The 23,442-nt window shown below is 33.2% G+C and overlaps 14 protein-coding genes and 1 pseudogene across 15 annotated transcripts, besides 1 other annotated feature; 5 read left to right on the top strand and 10 right to left on the bottom strand.

The window, feature by feature from the left end:
• Positions 1 to 12,177: part of a mobile genetic element that runs on past the window's edge.
• On the top strand, positions 2,734 to 2,967 carry TVAGG3_0353780 (uncharacterized protein; the record flags this gene model as incomplete). The annotated part of the gene is made up of 1 exon (XM_051231210.1): positions 2,734 to 2,967. One exon carries the CDS (start codon positions 2,734 to 2,736, stop codon positions 2,965 to 2,967), a length of 234 nt encoding a protein of 77 aa, XP_051100940.1.
• TVAGG3_0353770 (organellar and viral DNA polymerase type B) lies at positions 4,500 to 4,820 on the top strand (the record flags this gene model as incomplete). The annotated part of the gene is made up of 1 exon (XM_051231209.1): positions 4,500 to 4,820. One exon carries the CDS (start codon positions 4,500 to 4,502, stop codon positions 4,818 to 4,820), a length of 321 nt encoding a protein of 106 aa, XP_051100939.1.
• On the bottom strand, positions 6,484 to 6,717 carry TVAGG3_0353760 (uncharacterized protein; the record flags this gene model as incomplete). Its single annotated transcript, XM_051231208.1, has 1 exon — positions 6,484 to 6,717. The coding sequence occupies one exon, from the start codon at positions 6,715 to 6,717 to the stop codon at positions 6,484 to 6,486; it is 234 nt and encodes a 77-aa protein (XP_051100938.1).
• TVAGG3_0353750 (uncharacterized protein) lies at positions 7,549 to 8,234 on the bottom strand (the record flags this gene model as incomplete). The annotated part of the gene is made up of 1 exon (XM_051231207.1): positions 7,549 to 8,234. A coding segment is annotated over one exon (686 nt), but the record flags the coding sequence as incomplete, so codon positions are not given.
• Positions 9,008 to 9,592, bottom strand: TVAGG3_0353740 (phage tail repeat-like family; the record flags this gene model as incomplete). Its single annotated transcript, XM_051231206.1, has 1 exon — positions 9,008 to 9,592. The coding sequence occupies one exon, from the start codon at positions 9,590 to 9,592 to the stop codon at positions 9,008 to 9,010; it is 585 nt and encodes a 194-aa protein (XP_051100936.1).
• On the top strand, positions 10,635 to 11,152 carry TVAGG3_0353730 (annotated as a pseudogene). The gene has a single exon. A coding segment is annotated over exon 1 (518 nt).
• A 452-nt stretch (positions 12,178 to 12,629) lies between the features above and the next one.
• On the top strand, positions 12,630 to 13,409 carry TVAGG3_0353710 (uncharacterized protein; the record flags this gene model as incomplete). The annotated part of the gene is made up of 1 exon (XM_051231205.1): positions 12,630 to 13,409. A coding segment is annotated over one exon (780 nt), but the record flags the coding sequence as incomplete, so codon positions are not given.
• A 71-nt stretch (positions 13,410 to 13,480) lies between these two features.
• On the bottom strand, positions 13,481 to 13,723 carry TVAGG3_0353700 (serine threonine-protein phosphatase family; the record flags this gene model as incomplete). Its single annotated transcript, XM_051231204.1, has 1 exon — positions 13,481 to 13,723. The coding sequence occupies one exon, from the start codon at positions 13,721 to 13,723 to the stop codon at positions 13,481 to 13,483; it is 243 nt and encodes an 80-aa protein (XP_051100934.1).
• Positions 13,724 to 13,768: 45 nt separating this feature from the next.
• On the bottom strand, positions 13,769 to 14,104 carry TVAGG3_0353690 (uncharacterized protein; the record flags this gene model as incomplete). The annotated part of the gene is made up of 1 exon (XM_001315243.2): positions 13,769 to 14,104. A coding segment is annotated over one exon (336 nt), but the record flags the coding sequence as incomplete, so codon positions are not given.
• Positions 14,105 to 14,243: 139 nt separating this feature from the next.
• On the bottom strand, positions 14,244 to 15,062 carry TVAGG3_0353680 (phage tail repeat-like family; the record flags this gene model as incomplete). Its single annotated transcript, XM_051231203.1, has 1 exon — positions 14,244 to 15,062. The coding sequence occupies one exon, from the start codon at positions 15,060 to 15,062 to the stop codon at positions 14,244 to 14,246; it is 819 nt and encodes a 272-aa protein (XP_051100933.1).
• A 1,781-nt stretch (positions 15,063 to 16,843) lies between these two features.
• On the bottom strand, positions 16,844 to 17,309 carry TVAGG3_0353670 (uncharacterized protein; the record flags this gene model as incomplete). Its single annotated transcript, XM_001315242.2, has 1 exon — positions 16,851 to 17,291. One exon carries the CDS (start codon positions 17,289 to 17,291, stop codon positions 16,851 to 16,853), a length of 441 nt encoding a protein of 146 aa, XP_001315277.1.
• Positions 17,310 to 17,974: 665 nt separating this feature from the next.
• Positions 17,975 to 19,291, bottom strand: TVAGG3_0353660 (STKc CK1 domain-containing protein; the record flags this gene model as incomplete). The annotated part of the gene is made up of 1 exon (XM_001315241.1): positions 17,979 to 19,289. The coding sequence occupies one exon, from the start codon at positions 19,287 to 19,289 to the stop codon at positions 17,979 to 17,981; it is 1,311 nt and encodes a 436-aa protein (XP_001315276.1).
• A 698-nt stretch (positions 19,292 to 19,989) lies between these two features.
• TVAGG3_0353650 (VPS9 domain family) lies at positions 19,990 to 21,387 on the bottom strand (the record flags this gene model as incomplete). The annotated part of the gene is made up of 1 exon (XM_001315240.1): positions 20,070 to 21,383. The coding sequence occupies one exon, from the start codon at positions 21,381 to 21,383 to the stop codon at positions 20,070 to 20,072; it is 1,314 nt and encodes a 437-aa protein (XP_001315275.1).
• A 222-nt stretch (positions 21,388 to 21,609) lies between these two features.
• Positions 21,610 to 22,641, top strand: TVAGG3_0353640 (ENTH/VHS domain family; the record flags this gene model as incomplete). Its single annotated transcript, XM_001315239.2, has 1 exon — positions 21,610 to 22,578. One exon carries the CDS (start codon positions 21,610 to 21,612, stop codon positions 22,576 to 22,578), a length of 969 nt encoding a protein of 322 aa, XP_001315274.1.
• Positions 22,642 to 22,679: 38 nt separating this feature from the next.
• Positions 22,680 to 23,261, bottom strand: TVAGG3_0353630 (serine O-acetyltransferase protein; the record flags this gene model as incomplete). The annotated part of the gene is made up of 1 exon (XM_001315238.1): positions 22,680 to 23,261. One exon carries the CDS (start codon positions 23,259 to 23,261, stop codon positions 22,680 to 22,682), a length of 582 nt encoding a protein of 193 aa, XP_001315273.1.
• Between the last annotated feature and the right edge of the window lie 181 nt (positions 23,262 to 23,442).

The raw sequence follows: 23,442 nt of genomic DNA, 5'->3' as shown, positions 1-23,442 counted from the left end.
AACTACAAAGTCACTTTTCATAGAAATGGAACGGCTAGTATCTCAAAAAAGAAACAAACTCTCACAAATAAAATATTGAAGTCTGAAGGAGTTTATGAGACAACAGATGGAAAAGTTTACTTCACTGACCAACAGTTCATTATAGAACATCTCATTGACTTAGAGTCGAAATATTCTAAACTTTACAACAAACACAAAAAGTTGAAAGGAAAACAAAACAAATGGCATATGATATTTATGAAGATGTTGACGACACAACTAGACCAGCAAGTGAAGTAAAGTCAGCAGAACCGAAAAGTGACGAAAAACCAATAGAAGAAGGGAAGCCAATAGAAGAAGGGAAGCCAAAACCAAAGGTTAGTATTGAAACTAAACCAAGTCAACCTTCATTAGCTGGTATGGGTTGGCGTCAAAGACTTATGGTAGCTGGTGGTTACGTAAAGTAAAGGAAAAACATTTTTTTTTTTTAGAACTGTACGCTGAGTTTTGTTGGAGAAGACCGTTGGGAAACTTGTTTGTTAGATGAGAAATATGAAATGGCATACCATTTAAAACAAAATATTTTTAAAAAACATTTTTTTATTTTATTTGAAATGTACGCTGAGTTTGTTGGAACAGACCGTTGGGAAACTTGTTTGTTAGATGAGAAATATGAAATTCACTGTTGTGAGTCATTTGAAGTCAGAAACAAAGAGACAAAAAGAGTTTTAAGCGAATGGGAGCGAAATAACGGATATACTACTATGAAGATGGGTGGAAAACACTATTTTAAACATGTTGTCATTGCAACTCATTTTATACCGAATCCTAACAATTTACCTTTTGTAGACCATATAAACCGTATAAGAAACGACAATAGACTTGAGAACTTGCGTTGGGTCACTCGTTCTGAAAAAATAAGAACAAAAGCAAATTTCGAGATATTGTATTCGAATTTGTCGACGAACTAGAAGATGAAACAATTGAAATTACAGACTATGGCAAGCATACGCTTGAGTTTTACTACTATAGCGAAGAACAAGACTCTTTCTACTTTTATACCGGCGTAAACTATAGGAAATTACAAGTATGTTTTACTAAGGAAGGCTATGCTTATGTAAACGCTAGAGATGCAGATGGAAAATACGTTAGACTATATCTTAACAAATTCAAGAAGCTATATGGCATACCATTTTAAAACATTTTTTAAAACAGTATTTTTTTACATATATTAAATGTTTCAGGTTGAAAAACAAAGAACAAAAGTAGCAGATACAAAACCGTTAGACTATATCTTCACAAACGCTGGTAGGACAATATCAGATGAAGAAATTTCATCCCGAACATACAGGTTTGACTATCCAATTCGTTGGCTTCAAAGTCCTTCAGATGCAAAGGCAATAGGATTTAGAAGAGTTTTGTTTTCAAAAAGAACTAACGCATTTATGTTCGCAGTATATTTTCATGGTCAGTATAGAGGTTCTAATGGTCTAATAGACAAATTTGACGAAATGAGAATCTTTACAATTCGTTCAGACGAAAACCTTGAGAAGACTCTAAATGACTTTCAAACTCAAATGAACAAATATATTGGGAATTTCAAGAAAAATACGACTCTTTACTAAATGGAACATACTATCTGAAGCTAGAATATGACAAGATGAACTCCACAGTTTCATTTCAAAGGATTGAAAATAACCCTCCAAGAGATACACAGTTTTTATTTTGGGAAGTAGACAAACGTTCTTGGGCACAATTTCTTCGGTTACTAAACCAGAACGAACCATTACCACCTGACGGTCCGTTTAAATTTATACGCCCACCAACAGATTTGACAGTTTATAGAAATGTGTTTGACCCTCAAAATGTCATGTGTCATGCAAGTTTCAGTTCAAGCAACAACAGTTTTCTATGTATCGGTAAGGACTTTTATGACTTTGCTTCTAAATTCTACGAACCACCTAGTAACAGTTTCTCTGACTTTCAAGTTTGGTTCACAACAAATGGTGTGCAACATATTATTCCATTGTACTATGACTTTTATCTCGAATTGTCTTTCATATATAACTACGGAAAAGTGCTGAAAAAGTATTGAAAAATAATGTTTAGGGTAGAAGGTTAGATCTAACCTCTTTTCTAACATCGTAGAAAACTCATGAAAACAATTTATTTTTGTGAATATGTAAGCGGCTCATAGCTCAGTGGTATGGGCTACCTCGTTAAAGGCGTCGAAGACCTCGGTTCAAATCCCGATTCGCGCAGGTTTTTTCCTTTTATGCAGTGAAATTTCATGTACATAGGTTACTTTGGTGTTAGACCCTAGTGAAGAAAATAGAACGATATAAGTTTACATTTGTAAGGTTATTTTGGTGTTAGACCCTAGTGAAGAAAATAGAACGATATAAGTTTACATTTGTAAGGTTGGACGATAAAAATCTCTGCTACTGTCAGTAAAAGTACTGCTACTGTCAGTAAAAGTACTGCTACTGTCAGTAAAAGTACTGCTACTGTCAGAAAAAGTACTGCTACTGTCAGTAAAAGTACTGCTACTGTCAGTAAAAGTACTGCTACTGTCAGTAAAAGTACTGCTAGGAGCAGAAAAAAGGAAAATTTGAGAGGGTTTTCGACGATAAAGTACTGCTACTGTCAGAAAAAGTACTGCTACTGTCAGTAAAAGTACTGCTACTGTCAGTAGAAGTACTGCTAGTAGCAGAGATTTTTATCGTTGTGGTCCGACGGTTAAGCCACAGACGAATGTCCGACGTCCCACCAACCGAGTCCAATCTCAATCCAGAAGAACCGAAAGCACCAACCCCTGCACCTCAGTTCCAGCAAGTCCAATCTCAATCCAAATTCCAATACAAATCGAAGAGAGACCAAGAGTTCGAAGAAGGTCTGAACCGCTTACGCAAAGAGTATGCTACAGCTCCAATTGAGAGAAAGTTGTTGCTAAATTCAGTAAAAATAATGTTTAGGGTAGAATGTTAGATCTAACATGTTTTCTAACCTCTTTTCTAACCTCTTGAATTTTCAAGATTTCTTCGTAAATGTTTTGTCAAGACTTCTTCGTAAATGTTTTGTCAAGATTTCTTCGTACATGTTTTGTCAAGATTTCTTCGTACATGTTTTGTCAAACATGAACGTAAATGTTTTGTCGAAACTTCATCGTAATGAGCGTAAATGACCCAAAAATAAAGTTTATGTTAGAATGTTAGATCTAACACGTTTTCTAACACGTTTTCTAACATGGTCTAAAACTCTTGAATTTTCATGAAATTTACACCAAAAATAATGTTTATGTTAGAATGTTAGATCTAACACGTTTTCTAACATGTTTTCTAACCTCTTGAATTTGTCATGACTTCTTCGTAAACTAAACGTAAATGTTTTGTCAAGATTTCTTCGTACATGTTTTGTCAAGATTTCTTCGTAAATGTTTTGTCAAGATTTCTTCGTACATGTTTTGTCAAGATTTCATCGTAAATGTTTTGTCAAACATGAACGTAAATGTTTTGTCGAAACTTCATCGTAATGAGCGTAAATGACCCAAAAATAATGTTTATGTTAGAATGTTAGATCTAACATGTTTTCTAACACGTTTTCTAACATGGTCTAAAACTCTTGAATTTTCATGAAATTTACACCAAAAATAATGTTTATGTTAGAATGTTAGATCTAACATGTTTTCTAACACGTTTTCTAACATGGTCTAAAACTCTTGAATTTTCATGAAATTTACACCAAAAATATAATTTATGTTAGAATGTTAGATCTAACATGTTTTCTAACACGTTTTCTAACATGGTCTAAAACTCTTGAATTTTCATGAGTTTTGACACTTTCACAAAAAACATAAAAAACATAAAAAACATAAAAAATAAAGTTAGTTTTTTTAAAAAAATATTTTTTATTTTTATTGTAAGAACATGTTAGCAACAACTTCACCAAACTCGTTAGTCATGAACCCAACTTCAATGTTAGTAGAGATGAAAAGCTTCATTCCTTCTTCATATACTTTCGAAACAAAAATCCAGAAGATAAAGCAAGAACTTTTAACAAGTAATTTAGACTGTAGTGCGAAAGATGAAACAAATGAACAGTATCTTTATGAAATGCAGGACATTATTGACCATTTACCCAAATTGCCTGAAATCCAACAACAAAAACTAACCATTCCCGAATTTGACGAAATAGAAGTCAAAGCAACTGACTCAGTAGAAATAAAGAAGTTCATACGAAAGGTAAATTATGAATTCCTTGGTTTTCATTGCAACCATAAGGTTATGGACAAAGATTGCGACATGGTATATAAGAACATCTCTGACCTTTACAAATCTGGGGAGTTTAAGACCTACGACAACTTTGTTTCGTTAGTTGCTGAATGTGTTTGGGAAATAAGAGATAAAGATAGTAGGGGTAAGGTATGGAACGAACAAATAAGACCCGCTATGTTTGAGTTAAAGAAAACCATTGACGCCTTGGTTGTTTTAGCAGGTAAGGTTTCAGAATATAACGCTAAAATGAACCCGCAATGTTCAAAATGTAAAGCAGCAATGAGGAAATATAACTACTCCGTCAAAGAGATAGAACGTATGCGAAACGACTATGCAGATTTAAAGAAAGAAGCAGAAAAACCAGCAGAAGATAAAATGAACATGTTAGAATTTCTGAACAAAAACTATCCAACTGCTGACGATTTCCTTCTATCTGACGTCAAGAAGAAGTATAAAGAAACTTTCGGTATCGTTAAAACTTTTGACATACTGACAGAAGAAATAGAAGCTACGAAATTGTTTAGAGTCATGAACCATCGCAACATATACCATGTAAAACGCTTGTAAATAGTTATGTTAGAAAACATGTTAGAAAACATGTTAGATCTAACATTCTAACATAAACATTATTTTTGCTGAATTCCGTATGAAATTTCATGAGTTTTGTATGTTTTAGACCATGTTAGAAAACATGTTAGAAAACATGTTAGATCTAACATTCTAACATAAACATTATTTTTGCTGAATTCCGTATGAAATTTCATGAGTTTTGTATGTTTTAGACCATGTTAGAAAACATGTTAGAAAACATGTTAGATCTAACATTCTAACATAAACATTATTTTTATTGAATTCCGTATGAAATTTCATGAGTTTTGTATGTTTTAGACCATGTTAGAAAACATGTTAGAAAACATGTTAGATCTAACATTCTAACATAAACATTATTTTTGCTGAATTCCGTATGAAATTTCATGAATTTCATGAGTTTTGTATGTTTTAGACCATGTTAGAAAACATGTTAGATCTAACATTCTAACATAAACATTATTTTTATTGAATTCCGTATGAAATTTCATGAATTTCATGAGTTTTGTATGTTTTAGACCATGTTAGAAAACATGTTAGATCTAACATTCTAACATAAACATTATTTTTATTGAATTCCGTATGAAATTTCATGAGTTTTGTATGTTTTAGACCATGTTAGAAAACATGTTAGAAAACATGTTAGATCTAACATTCTAACATAAACATTATTTTTATTGAATTCCGTATGAAATTTCATGAATTTTGTATGTTTTAGACCATGTTAGAAAACATGTTAGAAAACATGTTAGATCTAACATTCTAACATAAACATTATTTTTATTGAATTCCGTATGAAATTTCATGAATTTTGTGTGTTTTAGACCATGTTAGAAAACGTGTTAGAAAACATGTTAGATCTAACATTCTAACATAAATTATATTTTTGGTGTAAATTTCATGAAAATTCAAGAGTTTTAGACCATGTTAGAAAACGTGTTAGAAAACATGTTAGATCTAACATTCTAACATAAACATTATTTTTGGTGTAAATTTCATGAAAATTCAAGAGTTTTAGACCATGTTAGAAAACGTGTTAGAAAACATGTTAGATCTAACATTCTAACATAAACATTATTTTTGGGTCATTTACGCTCATTACGATGAAGTTTCGACAAAACATTTACGTTCATGTTTGACAAAACATTTACGATGAAATCTTGACAAAACATGTACGAAGAAATCTTGACAAAACATTTACGAAGAAATCTTGACAAAACATGTACGAAGAAATCTTGACAAAACATTTACGTTTAGTTTACGAAGAAGTCATGACAAATTCAAGAGGTTAGAAAACATGTTAGAAAACGTGTTAGATCTAACATTCTAACATAAACATTATTTTTGGTGTAAATTTCATGAAAATTCAAGAGTTTTAGACCATGTTAGAAAACGTGTTAGAAAACGTGTTAGATCTAACATTCTAACATAAACTTTATTTTTGGGTCATTTACGCTCATTACGATGAAGTTTCGACAAAACATTTACGTTCATGTTTGACAAAACATGTACGAAGAAATCTTGACAAAACATGTACGAAGAAATCTTGACAAAACATTTACGAAGAAGTCTTGACAAAACATTTACGAAGAAATCTTGAAAATTCAAGAGGTTAGAAAAGAGGTTAGAAAACATGTTAGATCTAACATTCTACCCTAAACATTATTTTTACTGAATTTAGCAACAACTTTCTCTCAATTGGAGCTGTAGCATACTCTTTGCGTAAGCGGTTCAGACCTTCTTCGAACTCTTGGTCTCTCTTCGATTTGTATTGGAATTTGGATTGAGATTGGACTTGCTGGAACTGAGGTGCAGGGGTTGGTGCTTTCGGTTCTTCTGGATTGAGATTGGACTCGGTTGGTGGGACGTCGGACATTCGTCTGTGGCTTAACCGTCGGACCACAACGATAAAAATCTCTGCTACTAGCAGTACTTCTACTGACAGTAGCAGTACTTTTACTGACAGTAGCAGTACTTTTTCTGACAGTAGCAGTACTTTATCGTCGAAAACCCTCTCAAATTTTCCTTTTTTCTGCTCCTAGCAGTACTTTTACTGACAGTAGCAGTACTTTTACTGACAGTAGCAGTACTTTTACTGACAGTAGCAGTACTTTTTCTGACAGTAGCAGTACTTTTACTGACAGTAGCAGTACTTTTACTGACAGTAGCAGTACTTTTACTGACAGTAGCAGAGATTTTTATCGTCCAACCTTACAAATGTAAACTTATATCGTTCTATTTTCTTCACTAGGGTCTAACACCAAAATAACCTTACAAATGTAAACTTATATCGTTCTATTTTCTTCACTAGGGTCTAACACCAAAGTAACCTATGTACATGAAATTTCACTGCATAAAAGGAAAAAACCTGCGCGAATCGGGATTTGAACCGAGGTCTTCGACGCCTTTAACGAGGTAGCCCATACCACTGAGCTATGAGCCGCTTACATATTCACAAAAATAAATTGTTTTCATGAGTTTTCTACGATGTTAGAAAAGAGGTTAGATCTAACCTTCTACCCTAAACATTATTTTTCAATACTTTTTCAGCACTTTTCCGTAGTTATATATGAAAGACAATTCGAGATAAAAGTCATAGTACAATGGAATAATATGTTGCACACCATTTGTTGTGAACCAAACTTGAAAGTCAGAGAAACTGTTACTAGGTGGTTCGTAGAATTTAGAAGCAAAGTCATAAAAGTCCTTACCGATACATAGAAAACTGTTGTTGCTTGAACTGAAACTTGCATGACACATGACATTTTGAGGGTCAAACACATTTCTATAAACTGTCAAATCTGTTGGTGGGCGTATAAATTTAAACGGACCGTCAGGTGGTAATGGTTCGTTCTGGTTTAGTAACCGAAGAAATTGTGCCCAAGAACGTTTGTCTACTTCCCAAAATAAAAACTGTGTATCTCTTGGAGGGTTATTTTCAATCCTTTGAAATGAAACTGTGGAGTTCATCTTGTCATATTCTAGCTTCAGATAGTATGTTCCATTTAGTAAAGAGTCGTATTTTTCTTGAAATTCCCAATAATATTTGTTCATTTGAGTTTGAAAGTCATTTAGAGTCTTCTCAAGGTTTTCGTCTGAACGAATTGTAAAGATTCTCATTTCGTCAAATTTGTCTATTAGACCATTAGAACCTCTATACTGACCATGAAAATATACTGCGAACATAAATGCGTTAGTTCTTTTTGAAAACAAAACTCTTCTAAATCCTATTGCCTTTGCATCTGAAGGACTTTGAAGCCAACGAATTGGATAGTCAAACCTGTATGTTCGGGATGAAATTTCTTCATCTGATATTGTCCTACCAGCGTTTGTGAAGATATAGTCTAACGGTTTTGTATCTGCTACTTTTGTTCTTTGTTTTTCAACCTGAAATTTAATATATGTAAAAAAATACTGTTTTAAAAAATGTTTTAAAATGGTATGCCATATAGCTTCTTGAATTTGTTAAGATATAGTCTAACGTATTTTCCATCTGCATCTCTAGCGTTTACATAAGCATAGCCTTCCTTAGTAAAACATACTTGTAATTTCCTATAGTTTACGCCGGTATAAAAGTAGAAAGAGTCTTGTTCTTCGCTATAGTAGTAAAACTCAAGCGTATGCTTGCCATAGTCTGTAATTTCAATTGTTTCATCTTCTAGTTCGTCGACAAATTCGAATACAATATCTCGAAATTTGCTTTTGTTCTTATTGTTTTCAGAACGAGTGACCCAACGCAAGTTCTCAAGTCTATTGTCGTTTCTTATACGGTTTATATGGTCTACAAAAGGTAAATTGTTAGGATTCGGTATAAAATGAGTTGCAATGACAACATGTTTAAAATAGTGTTTTCCACCATCTTCATAGTAGTATATCCGTTATTTCGCTCCCATTCGCTTAAAACTCTTTTTGTCTCTTTGTTTCTGACTTCAAATGACTCACAACAGTGAATTTCATATTTCTCATCTAACAAACAAGTTTCCCAACGGTCTGTTCCAACAAACTCAGCGTACATTTCAAATAAAATAAAAAAATGTTTTTTAAAAATATTTTGTTTTAAATGGTATGCCATTTCATATTTCTCATCTAACAAACAAGTTTCCCAACGGTCTTCTCCAACAAAACTCAGCGTACAGTTCAAATAAAAATAAAAAAATGTTTTTCCTTTACTTTACGTAACCACCAGCTACCATAAGTCTTTGACGCCAACCCATACCAGCTAATGAAGGTTGACTTGGTTTAGTTTCAATACTAACCTTTGGTTTTGGCTTCCCTTCTTCTATTGGCTTCCCTTCTTCTATTGGTTTTTCGTCACTTTTCGGTTCTGCTGACTTTACTTCACTTGCTGGTCTAGTTGTGTCGTCAACATCTTCATAAATATCATATGCCATTTGTTTTTGTTTTCCTTTCAACTTTTTGTGTTTGTTGTAAAGTTTAGAATATTTCGACTCTAAGTCAATGAGATGTTCTATAATGAACTGTTGGTCAGTGAAGTAAACTTTTCCATCTGTTGTCTCATAAACTCCTTCAGACTTCAATATTTTATTTGTGAGAGTTTGTTTCTTTTTTGAGATACTAGCCGTTCCATTTCTATGAAAAGTGACTTTGTAGTTAGGGTTTGCATTTCCAGACCTGGCACCTTCTATTATTGAATTTTTCTCTTCATCTGTAAGTTCTTTGACAGGTTTTGACAATGGTTCTGAACTTTTTGTTTGTGGTGTCAAATCTACCGTTTCAACTTCTTCGGTCATTTCATCTCAGTAAAAAATTTTAGTTTGGTTTGTTTTCAACTGGTTGTTTAGGTTTTTTAAGTCGGTCTAAAACTTCCTGAGGTATAGGGAGGACTTGACAAACACGTGGTGTAACTGCTGGAAGCCGACAAATCCATCTTGAACCCATTTGTCTCAATGCTGTATGTTCATTTTCATCTCATAAAAACTTTACATTCCCCAAGTTTGAGGTGGTTGCGGTTGGTTATTGTTTACCCATTGTTGTGCATGGTTATATCCTCTGTTAAAGAATCTTTCACCTTGGTCCATATAGTGCCCTGCTTGGTTATAGTAGTCATTTGCTTTGTTATAATAGTTTCCTACTTGTCTTCCTACATTGTCCATCCATCCTTGAACTTTTCCTCTTGTTTCAGGATTTGGAATAAGATTTGCTGCATTCGTGCTACATCCAACCTTTCTGTACAGTTTGTATAATAGGTTGTGCTTTTCTTTCAGTATACCTAATGTACTCAAAATCTTCCTTCCAACTCCAAATACACCTCTGGCTATTGTTCCCTGCGGGCAAAAATCTGGATGCAACTCCTGCTAATGCGCCAAATAAACCCATTTCTTATGGGTTAAAAAATGACGAATCCAAACAAGGACCCCTATGTTTCTAAAGCGACAAAGAAAGCACTCATGGTAAAAATCTTTAGTTCAACACCAAATGCTTGGTTTATGGATATCTTGGAAAACATTCCGAGAGTTAGAACAGATGGACCTCCATACTGGTTAATATTTGTTGGTCAAAACACAAGATACTGTGAAGCCATACCATTATGGTCCAAAAATATTTTAGATGTGAAAACTGCTTTGACAATATTCGTTGACAAATACCATCCAACACAAACTGACATCTGACTGTGAAATTCTTTCAAATCAGACGATATTAAAAACTATCTGCGTTCAAAAAATGTAAACCAATATTTCATTGTCGACCAAAACCATTCTGCTCTTGGTGTCATTGACAGTTGTATAAAAATCTTAAGAGACTTAAACCAACCAAAGGTGGTGAAGCAAATGAAAGTCATATGACGACAAATATAGACCTTCTCCATGGCAAAGATGAGACAAGTTTTAAATATTTACAATAGCCGTAAACAAAAAGGTTTGGGAAACCACTCCCCCGAAGAAATGAAAAACAACCCTGACTTAGAGAAAGACTATATATTTAATAGTTTAGTCAAAAGAGACAAACAAGAAAGAATGCCAGGCTTCAAACTTAAGAAAGGTGACAAAGTAAAAATAGAAATACCTAAACGCGACCCATATGAAAATACTATTGACTATGACAACAATGGGAACTCGACAGGTACTCGCATTCGTGTTCGTAAAAATAGAAGAAAGTATACAAGAGAATATTATGAAGTTTTAGGCAAACATGGCAAAATGTACAGACTGCAAGCAGAAGATAAAACTACTATTGTCAGACCTCGTTTCAAACTTGTTAAGGTTCAAGGTGGTATACTTTCAAAGACAGTTCCTAACAAATATAAGACAACTCCTGACGAATATGCTAAAGAAGTGGAACATGACGACTAAGCATTTCTATACCATGCGTAAACTGTCATGTAAGGTGGCATGTAGTCTTTACTTTGTCCCGTTGTTTGCGTATACCCTGAAACGCGATGTGTATGGTTTCCTTCTCCCTGTGTGCTACCCCAGAAACAATTTATAGCAAACTGAACGTTGTCTTTAACATCATATCCTTTACCTTTTTTCATTGCTGACCAATCCCAAAATCTATGCTTATGCCAACCTGCTTCAGATGTAGCTAAATCTATGTAGTGACTGTGTGCAGGTAAATTTGCACCTGAAATCGTTTTACTTCCACCTGTTTCCTTTGAAGAGTTTGCACAATACAAAAACCTGTCGACTATTTGAGTCCAAGTTCCAAAACCAAGTACTACTTCTGGTTTGGTAGAGTTCATTGACGTGTAAATAGAACCTATAGGATATAGTGTTTGAAGTATTTCAATCTTTAATGTTTGAAGCTCTGTTTTGTCAGCTTTTTTATCATATAAATCTTGAGCAGTGAATTTAACTTTGTTTTCATCCTCCATGACATAGACATTTCTACATCTAGTGTATTTCATCGTTGTTATGTCTTCATCCGATGTTAAACCTTGTGGAAAGTTAGGAGGTTTCCAATTTAATACATCCCCACCAGTTTCTTCAACCGTTCCTTCAATATTTTCTATACCAACAGTTGCGAAGAAATCGTGTGTATGGTTCTTATCTGCCTTCTTTTCAAGGCTAACGTTTAAGTCTGTTATTTCAGAAGATGTATGTGTATGTCCAACGTCACTTTTCCTGTTTAAGGTTTCTTGTAAGTTTGTAATATTTGCAATGGTATGTGTATGTCCAACGGCACTTTTACTGTTTAAGGTTTCTTGTAAGTTTGTAATATTTGCAATGGTATGTGTATGTCCAACGGCACTTTTACTGTTTAAGGTTTCTTGTAAGTTTGTAATATTTGCAATGGTATGTGTATGTCCAACGTCACTTTTCCTGTTTAAGGTTTCTTGTAAGTTTGTAATATTTGCAATGGTATGTGTATGAGTCTTTTTAGAATATTCGTTTTCAGCTCTTGTCACTTCACTTGACATTTTATTGTCAACATATGTTTTGTCCGCTAGTTCAGGATGAGTATGTTCTTTCGTTGCATATGTTGCATCTGCTCTGTCATGTTCTTCTTGAACTTTTTCAATGACATACTCTTTGTCAGCTTTGTTGTCAACATCTGCTTTCAAAAGAAGTTCATCTATAGGTTTCTCGTTTAAAGTTCCTTTTGTTGGATTTACACAGACAGTATGGTTCTTACTGTCTTGAAACAGAAACTCGTCTGTTAAAGGTTTAATGTCAGTTTTAAGTTTCCTTCTTTCAATGACTCAGATATCTTAGAATAGTTTGAAAAGTTTGTTGTGTTCTTATTTAGAGCTTGCAAAATGAGTTGTCGGTTGTGTTGTATTTCTCTCATAGACGCTGTTTCTTTCGACATTTTTATTCTAGATAAAATATGCTTTCAATAGAAAAAGAAAATTCAAGAGTTGCTACAACTAAACCATTAGATGAACTTTTTACGAATGTCGGTCAAAAGTTTGAGACAGAGACCGTAAAGCATGAAGGCTATCGTTTTGACTACCCATTGAGATGGCTAAGAGACCCATCCGTCACAAAAGCTATTGGCTTTCGTAGAATGAAGTTCATTTCAGAAGCCATACATGGTTTCCCATTTACGGTCGCTTTTGAAATTCGATACTATAACAAAGAAAAACATACGTATGAGAAATTTGAACAGGGAAAACTTTTACAAGTGAATTTGCTTGTAAACTTAGAAACAACTCTTCAAGCTTTTCAAGAAAAAATAAACGATATCTACCTCGAATATGCAAAACAGTACAACATTGACGAAGGAGAGTACCATCTCGATATTATATATGACAGGAAAAATGCAACTGTTAAAATCAATAGAATAGAAGACCTTGGAGAAAACGTTTATATTTCTACAAAATATAACAACTTGGCATGGCATAGATTTCTGAGGATGTTAAATCAGCCTGCAGCATATCCAGTACACCCGAACTTTTATGAAGTCGAAAACCCTAATGGAACATATGAAAATGTTTTCGACTCAGATGCTATTATAGTTCATGCTTCATTTTCTGGTGCACAAAACTCTTTTTTATGCTTGGCAAATGACTTTTACGAAAAACCTACAAAGCTATATGAACCACCGAGTGGAAGTATTTCAGACTTTCAAGTATGGTTTACAACAGATGGAAGAAAGAGAATAGTTCCATTATACCATGCGTTTTACTTAGAACTTAGTTTCATATACAACTACTATCGAACGGTAAAAATATGATTTTAATACGGTTGAGGTGTTGGATTTGGTTGCCAACTAGACTGTGGTGCAGGTTCAGGCTGTTGTATAACAGGAGCTTGTTCTTCTGGTTCAGGGTCTTTAGGTATAATACCAACAAACTGACCTACTCTTTTACCAATATTTTTGACTCCGTTCCAAATTCCTCTTCCGACAGATTTTATTCCATTCCATATACCTCTTCCAACATTTCGAAAGAAGTTTCCTATTCTTCCAAAGAAACCCATTTTACTATATGTAAAAATCTAATGTCCGCCTAGTCTCTTACGTTTCCTGTTGAGTTCCATTGCATTCTTTAACTGGAGCTCATACATTCTATTTCTCCTCTGGTAGAAAACATACTCTGGGTCAACTCCTGTGTTCGCGTCATCTGCATAGAGTTGTTTATATCCCACTTCAGGGTTTGTATAAAACTCTTTCCATCTCATATTTGCATACCATGGTGGCAAACCTAACGCAGCGTCATTTGACATGGCAGTTTGCATTTGTACATCTGTTGGCACTTGACCATAGTTTGCCATTGCAGTTTGTATTCTAACTTCATTTGGAATATTCTCTGGGTTTGGTTGTCCAGGTTGCTGTGCATTCGCTAAGTTCTGTGCGTCCATTTAATATTAGATAAAAATATCTCTTACGAGTACATATACTGGACATTTGCAGGCATTGGTTCATCTTCATATTCTCTATATCTTTCTGCCACGTCAAATAAGTAAATGACACAATGGAAAAAACCTAAAACAAGTAGTCCTATTTCAAACCACATTTACTTACCAATAAAATTTCTTTGTTATGACACTTTCTCCAGTTTATAGGACCTCTCTCATATTCTATCTTATCGTATCTAAACTCATAGTCATGTATGTCCTCTAACCATCTCATGACACTTTCCAAACCACTTTTATCGGATGTAAAGTAAAAGCATGGATGGTTATGTAAAACGTCTAAAGTTTCTAAAGAGTCTCTCAAAGTCCAGTCTACTTGGTATTGAAAATCCCATGTGTTATAGAACGGCGGGTCCACTATAAAGAAAACATTTTCCTTGTCTTTATATTTTTCATACAAATCTGTCCAATGACATCTCACAAACTCTATACCCTCAATATATTTTTCTATGTCCTCTTTGAAAACATTTGTATAGTTAAGATATAAAACTTTTGACATAAGTGTTTCAATGTCATGAACTCTTATAGCACCACTATATAATAGTCTAGCAGATATACTATCCCAGTCTATATATTCTGCTTTTTTCAAAACCTCTCTCACAATATTTTTGTTATCTAATGGTATACGTTCCATCTTACCTATAGGTATCTTTTCTTTTAACTCTTTCAATATATTGTTTGTGTCTGGTATATGTTTGAGACGGTCCATATAGTTGTCGAAGTCATTGCATATAATCTTTGAGTCTGGGAATATTGTATGACATAAATGGGATATATAGAAACTTCCACCGAACAAATCTACAAATGTTAGACCATTCGGTAGTTTCTTAAGTTCTCTCAATATAATATCTTTACATCTACTCTTATTTCCAAAGAACGGTAACGGTGGTTTTGTAAAATTCATTTATATATAATAATAAAAATGTTTTTACCCGAAAAGTGACAGAAAAGTGACAAAACATGAAAACATATATAATTTGTGAAAAGCTCCTGGAAGCCCTCCGAATAAAAACTTCATTTATACTAAACATCTTCAGGGCTAGAGGGCACGAAGTGCCTGGAAGCCCCACTACCTTTTTTTTTTTTTTTTTTTTGTTTTGATCATTAATTTACAAAGAACTTTTGTGGTTGGAATTCGTTTAAACCATTTATCATTAATATTTGTTATAAATTCAATATCTGGAATTAATTCCCAAATTTTTGCATTTTCAATTAATTTATTATCAAATGCAAAAGCAATAGGTTTAATATTAAACTTACCTTTATAATATATACTTTCTACATAATCATCGAAATAAACATCTACTTGTTTAACATTTTCAAGAATTGGTGAAAGAACATCCATTAATTGATTGACGGTTACGAATCTTGATCCACTCATTTTCATACGAATTAAAAAAATAAATTATTCAAAAAATGTAAGACATGAATTTTTAAAGTTTATTTTTCATTCATGAATGATAATTATATCTGATTTCTTTTACTCTCTCATACATACTAGATTTGAAGAATTCAGAACTTTTACCATAATCTCCTAAATGTTTTCTTATCCCCAACGTGTGCCAGTTATTATATGAAACTGAATAAACTTTATCTTTATCTTTACACCTTTCATCACTTCCAATATATTTATATCTCAGTTTTGATTTAGCATTTTCATATTCATTAACGTTTAATAATTCACAGTCTTCCTTTTTAAATTGATGTTTAAGATATTCAGGATTTAATACTCTACGTTTATATGCTCCTAACTTAGTTCTAAAGGTTTTTCTACAAAATTTAGGAATTCCATCCTCTTTAATGTCATCAATGATTTCCATTTCATTATTTTCAATTTCTTCTTCTCGTTTATGAGGTCTTTGATTATGACTCCATTGATTCCATGAAATTAAATATTCTTTATCATTATATTTATACCTCATTAGCTTATTTTGGCTTTCATATTCATTTAATAATTCACAATCTTCATTTTTAAATTGAAGTTTAACCCATTCAGGATTTAAACAATGTTTAATTAATCGCGGAATATCTGACATCATCTATATATAGCTTCTTTTATAAAAGATAAAAAAATAAATTATTTTAAAATTAATGTTAATTTTTTTAATGATTTATAAATAAATATATTTTAATGCATCGTCTATATATAGATGCAACAAAAAAAGTCACACAACCCGCACTCATATACTACTAAACTTGGATGTTATAGAATATATGAATAGCTGAGAATTAGTTATATTATCATTTATTAGTCTATTTGTATATCCCAACAACAAATTGAGATACATTAATGATATTCAAAATCAATTTTTTTCCACTGAAGAGACTAAATTGATCCCTTTGATCTCATTAAAATCTTTTAATCAAAGTTACACAAGTATAAGCTACCTAATATTCCAAAGGTTTATGAATATGTAATCAGATGTCGCTATCTCCTTTAGATCCTTTGATATTGCTGGGGCTTCCTGTCACTCTATCCCTTAATCTTGTGGTAATTGGATTAAAAGATAATCTTATAAATATGAAATTAAAAGATTATCATGGCTCATATTCACTGATTGGAAGCAAATAGAACCAAAATCGAGCCCCGCAAAGTTGCAGCATCTCGATTTTTCATGAAAATATAATTCATGCATGAATAGAATCAGGTACATTAAAAATATCGCATCAATTTGATAGATATAAGATAGATTTATGATTTAGTCAAATTTAGTAAGCTTTCAAGAGAAAAATTAAAAGAAATAAGTTCTTCAAGTACAAGGCTGTTATTCTTTGTGGATCTATTTAAAATGTTTTCAAATGAAAATGGATGTTCTGCTTCACATTTCCCTAATGAAAGAAGCGAAAGTGTAAGATTAAAAGGATCAGTTGTCATCTTATCTGTGTGAACTGTACCTGCATTACTACTACTTGCAGTAAAAGGATCTCCTGTACAGTTTATTACTGTGAGAATAGCATTTGTATCAGCACTGAAAGTATTTGGTGATTTGTTTTCTATGAAAATGCATTCTGAAACAGTAACATTTGATTCAGTTAATGTTATAAGTCCACTATGTGTATTCTTAATTTGAGCTGTGTTGTTTTTGAAGATTGATTTTTTAACAAAAGAATCAGGTGTTTCCCAATGACTCATGCAAATTGGGTTATTTAAATGGTTATCATTAGAAATGAAACAACAAAAGTTAATATTAACTGGATTATATTCAAAGCGATAACCAGCCCAGCGTCCACATCTCGTATTAGTGTTGTTTGTAGAAATAAGAGATTTTTCTCCATGGTCATGATATATACTGGCATCTCCAGTGTCATCATGGCCGCATTGAAAAAGAGAACTTAAATTAACTAAATTTTTGTTTGTTTCTGTTTTAACGTCGGTGTATGAATGCTTTCCATTGCTTGGTGTGTAGCATTTAATAGAGCAAAATCGGTCTTGTGCAATGGAACTGTCACCATAGAAGTAGATGCAGCCACCATATCCTTTATTTCGTGTAATATTAGTATATGTGCATATCGAATGTAGTAATTTAATCGATTTGATAATGCAATTAATGACATTGTCCGAAAAGTCTTCGAAATTTGAAGATAATAAGAAAAAATCGCCTGAAATAGTTGGTTTTGAATTATCTGTGATGTTTTTATAGTTAATTGCTGGTTTCCCGAAGTACTCTTCCCATATATCACTTGGAACTCCAGTTTTATTGAAAGCTCGAGTAAATAGAAGATTTCATTTTAAAAAAAATGATGAAAGAAAGCTTTTATGAAATTTCCTTAAAACAACAAAAATATTTATTCTTACAATAATAAAAAAAAATAATAATTTTCAATTAATAACAGTTTCAAACTTTGGCTCCATAAGTCTATAACTAACTCTTTTTCTTGCTGGCGAACTATTCTTCTTTGGCGATGGTAATCTTGTTCTTGACTGAAAAACAGGGAATTTTGTAATTTTGATATGAATTGGAGCATTAACAGGCGTTGGTTGGTATAATCTATCTGTTTTCCAGCGAAGTGCATTAGTTGTTTTCGTAGAATCTCTAAGCGCTGTTTCATTATGAGCTTCATTTCTGAAATTCAGCGTAGGAAGTGGGCTATCTTCAACTATCGGTGTAATAATCGGAGGAGGAAGTTGCTCAGGCTGTCTAGGCGAGTGTTTTGGTGTTGCGGGCTGTGTATACGCTTGTCGAGGAATTTCGATGGGAGGACGAATAGGAACTTTGATTGGAGGCGCTGTTTCCTTTGTCCAATCATAGACGTAGTCGTAAGTATATCCGAGGTTGTTAAAACAGTCGCGGAATAATTTTCTGTAAGAAGCGTAATCTGGTTCAGCTTCGAACTCCAATTCGCGTATTTTCTGGAAGTACTCTACGAATTCATTTGGAAAACCATAGCATAGCTCTTCAGGAGATGTTTGCATTTTTACGTCCAAAATTACTTGGTATTTCTGCTTGGATGTTTTAGCAGGAAGCCCTTGCCATGGCAATGATCCTCTTAGTAAATAGAGCCATACATAGCCGAGAGATTCGAGATCATCGCGCCTTGACTGCTCGAAGCCTTTCATTGTATTTATAGATGCGTAGCGAGCTGTGCCTGTCAGTGATTTATGGTCGCTGAAAGGAATATGCTTTCTCGTCTTTGGATTAATGTATTGTTTAGATAATCCGAAGTCAATTACGTAAACTTGATTAGAATGCTTATCTACACCCATAATGAAATTGTCTGGTTTAACATCACGGTGTAATATGCCTTTTGAATGCACATATTGTAAAGCTGATAAAGTTTGATCAGCAATCATTAGCACAGTTTTAACACTAGATCGCTTAGGCCCTTTCTGAAATAGATCTTCCAGACTTAGTCCAAGAAGTTCCATAGCAAGTACGTTATATTTCTCTTCTTTACCGTAATAAAAAACTTTAGGTTCATTAATGCCTTCTGAAAATATCGAATATATTTTGTACTCTAGTTCTAGTTGTGGTGATCTCGAGTCTGCAGCTTCTAATTTGACGGCGACTTTATCGCCAGTTCGAGTATCTTCGCCCTGGTAGATATCTCCAAAACTTCCGGCACCTATATGTTTCTCAAGTCTGTAGAAATTTCCAACAATTAGCCCTATTGGGTGCCGGGCGTCGCTCATAGTTGAAAATTTTAATAACGATAGAAAAATTGTTACAACAAACAGAAAAATTTGTTATTGAGAAAGAATTATTGTTCAATATTTGCTAATGAATTGAAATGCATAAAGAAATTTCAGCAGAATTTCATTAGTTGAAATTTTCAGATGTTCTCAGAATTAGAGAATTTGAACAATAAGGAAAAGTTTTCAAAGGAATCGAATTGATTTTATGTATCCTACATAGACAACATATAATTTGGATTTATGGTCAATTTGAATATTTGAATATAGATAAAAAAAATTATGTTTTTAAAATCATTTTTTCGATTTCGAAAAAAATTTGGAAGGAATCGAAAAATTTTGATATAGCCAATGTTATTAATTTTTGATAATTAATGTATTTTACTTTGAATTTATTCGATAAAATCATATGTTGAGCAATTTTATGATTAATTTTCGTGATATAGTGCATTTGCTCAAATGACATTCGTTGGAAACATATTCATATAATACATATATGTTTAGTGTATATATGGACAAAACCAATTTGCAAAAGGTTGATTCAAATGAAATCATTTTGGCATATTATTAGTAACTTATAGGCAAGAATAAACATTTTTAGGGATTGAGATACCCATCATCATTGTTTGACATTCTTTCAATGATAAAATAAAAATGAAATTGAAAATAAAACAAATAAATGGTTAGATAACATAAAAACTTTTAATACAATGGTAAACCTAAATCAATCAAACATAATAAATATAAAAACAATCAACATAAAATGAAAAATTAAATTTTTCATTGCAATCTCGAAATGACATTGTTAATTAGCTTCGATATCTGCATCTCCATGGCCGTGACAGTTGCCTTGGCGTATTCCAAAGGCGATGCAAGTCCGTCAATCGGCGCAAAATTCGAAACAAACCAAAAAATTTCTTCGTAGTTGGGAATTTCGGAATGGACAATAACTAAAAGAAAGACACCGAAAACAGCGTCAAATGACTGAGCATCGAAGCCGAATTCTTTTGAAACTCTTTCTGCGTAATTTCTGATGTAAGACAAGGTCTGGTGGACACAGGAAAGTATATCCAATGGCGAATTCATGAAAATTATATCGAAAATGGCCTTAACGGCTTGAGATAATTCCGGATCTGTGTTAATTACTTCGTCAATAGGGCGATCACGCTGAACAACGTCTTGGCATGCAAGAAGCTCTTCAACTGTAAGATGCTTTTTGTATTTGTGAACTTTTAATTCGATTTTAGGGAAAAAGAAGTCAGGGAAGAAAGACATCGCGAAATTAAAGATCGCCCTGAAGAATAGGATAGAGAATATCGCAACTTCATTGGGTTCTGTAGGCTCAAATCGAGTAATAATATCATTCATCGAATTTACAACTTGCATTGTAAATAATTGAGGTGATTTGAAGTTAGACTTGCTAAACAGATTCAATACTAGCCTGGCTTCAACGAAAGCCGGATTAAAAATAAAAGAATTAAATTTCTCTTGCATTGGTATTTCGTGATTCATATAAATGGTAGAGCCAAACTCCTTTTTGGCCTGTGCAATCAAATCAATGAAGCACTGACGTTGTTTCTCGAGATTTGTTTCGAAAACGATAGATAAATTAATTGAGTTGACGATAGAGTAGTCTTTTATTGAGTAAATCTGAGCCTTTGCGGAATCTGTCATCATTTTATTAAAGAATTCTTGGGTATTTACGTTAATAATCTGTGATGAAGTTGAATTGTAAGCTTTTTTCAGTTCGTCGACAAATATATTAGCGAATTCGAGTGTCTTTGCCCTGCTTTTGCATTTAGCACGGTATATCTTCCATTGCAAAAAGAAATGAATACGAGAGAGAGTAACTTGTTCTTTTGTCAAATATAACTCAATTTGAGGGAATTCTGGGATCTGTGGTTGCGTGTCTTGATACGTTATCTTCATAAATTGTCTATACGCTGCTAAAAATTTAACAATAGCGTTTTTTCTTGGTTTATCATCAGACATGTCATCGGGCCAGTCCATTTGTATAAAACTCATGTACTCTTGATGATCTAGAAGCCAGACACCAAAGGAATCATCCAAAAATGTTGATCCAATTACAGACATTGATTTCCCTCTTTGAATTTTATCGTTATCGTTGAACCAACGCTATAACAACGAAATGCTTGTTATAATGATATACTTTTCATCGTTTTGTCATAAAAATTAAATTCAGATCCCAATGAAAATCTTCAAAACTGCCAAGTACGAGTGTCAAAAAGATAACTCGCAAAAGTGACAAAATGAGTATCCCAAATGTGACAATAACGATAGATCATCAAAAAGGTGACAAATGGATTTTCACCCTATTCCAGAACAATTAATAAAGAAAGCTATTTCAGGACAACAAGGCAGTCCAGATTGGTCAGCGATATTAAATATCATATCAAAATTAGAAGGTAATGCTTCTGCGATGAATTTATTACTTGAATCCATGGCCAGATACATCCAGAAGGGCCCAAATTCAGCTAAATACAACACATTAATGCTTCTTGATGCATTATTTAAGAACGGAAAGAAGCCTCAGCTCTCAAAATTGCAATGTGATTTCTTATATCAGACCCTTTCCGACTCTTCAGTCAGTGATGACCCCAAACTCCAGAATTTCGTCCATGAAAACGTATCTGAGTGGGTAAAAGCCTGCGCAACAAACGATTGCTTAGATGATAAGTTTGTTCAGTGGCAAAAGACTAATGGCTCCTATCGTTTCATTGAAGGTCTAACATCCGATATGAGAGCTAAGTTCATAGAACAATTTGACACTTGTGCGGAAATGATTACAATTTTCTCTCAATTTTTGATCTCCGCTTATTTAGACAAAACTGGTGTTTCTACTCCTGTTATTAAAGAAATACTGCCAAATATTAGAGAAATTGAGCTCAGAACCGAAAAATTACTTCCAACTTTTAAAGATTTCCAAATGAAATCTTACTGTTCGGCTATTTACAATTTCGCAAGCGTTACAGTCGAATTCCACGACGCAATGAAGAAAGAAAAAAGTTTTGATATTAGTCGCGTAATAAAAGCCCTCAAAAACGTACAGAAGATAGCTCCTCAACCACAGGGAGTCGAGGTAGTCCCTGAAGTACAAGAAAAGAAGCCTTTAAGAACTGCTGGAGACGATATTACGGATGAAGAATTCTTTATCGAATTACATAAGCTTAAGAAGCCAGTTGCAGTTGTATCAAATGATCCTGTCGATCTATTAGGACTTTCAGCCCCTGCAGCTCAGCCAAAAGTCGATAATTTACTTTTATTTTAATTAATTACATATTTATTTGTTGTAACTTATAATAAAATAATATTGTTTAATTGCCATATACACAAATACAAAATGAAATCTTATTATTGTAAAATTATTTCTTAATTTGCTTTTGGAACTTCTTTTACAACATGACATGGGTTCCCAACAGCTACAACATTATCTGGTAAGTCATAAACAACAACAGATCCTGCTCCAATGACAACATTATTTCCAATTGTAACACCTGGTATAACAGTGCAATTTCCACCAAACCAACAGTTTTCTCCGATTGTTATTGGCTTTGTAAATTCAACTTTGGCTCTTCTAGCGTTTGGTTCTGTTGGATGGCAAGCTGTGTACAAGCTACAATTAGGACCAAACTTTGTATCGCTTCCTATTGTAACATAGCCTCCATCCAGAATGGTTGCATTGAAATTAAAATAAACATTTTTACCAACCTTGATGTTTGTTCCGTAATCGCAATGAAATGGCTGTTCGACATACAATGTTGGATCATCATTTTCAAAAAGCTCAGCTACAAGCTTGACTTTTTCTGCTTCATCTTCTACATCGCATTTATTAATTTTATTGCAAAGAGAATGAGCTTTATTTCTTCTCCTGCAGATATCAGGATCCCAAGCGCAATACTCTTCTCCTGAAACCATCTTTTCGAATTCAGTCTTTTCACCTTTATTAGTCATGTTTCTAATTTTTTTTATGACATCTCAGAAAAAAAAAAATTAAAAAAATCAATCATCAAATCAAATAAATCAAAGCATAAGACCTACTAATCTTGAATATATGGACATTTGTAAAATGATGAGAATGATCAGAATACAAAATTTTAAGTGTAATAGAATGATTTTATAATAATAAATTTAC

The sequence above is a fragment of the Trichomonas vaginalis genome, chromosome V (assembly GCF_026262505.1).
Source record: "Trichomonas vaginalis G3 chromosome V, whole genome shotgun sequence".
Lineage (NCBI taxonomy): Eukaryota > Parabasalia > Trichomonadida > Trichomonadidae > Trichomonas > Trichomonas vaginalis.
Note: the sequence above shows the minus strand (reverse complement) of the source record. Positions and strands in the feature narration are given on the sequence as shown.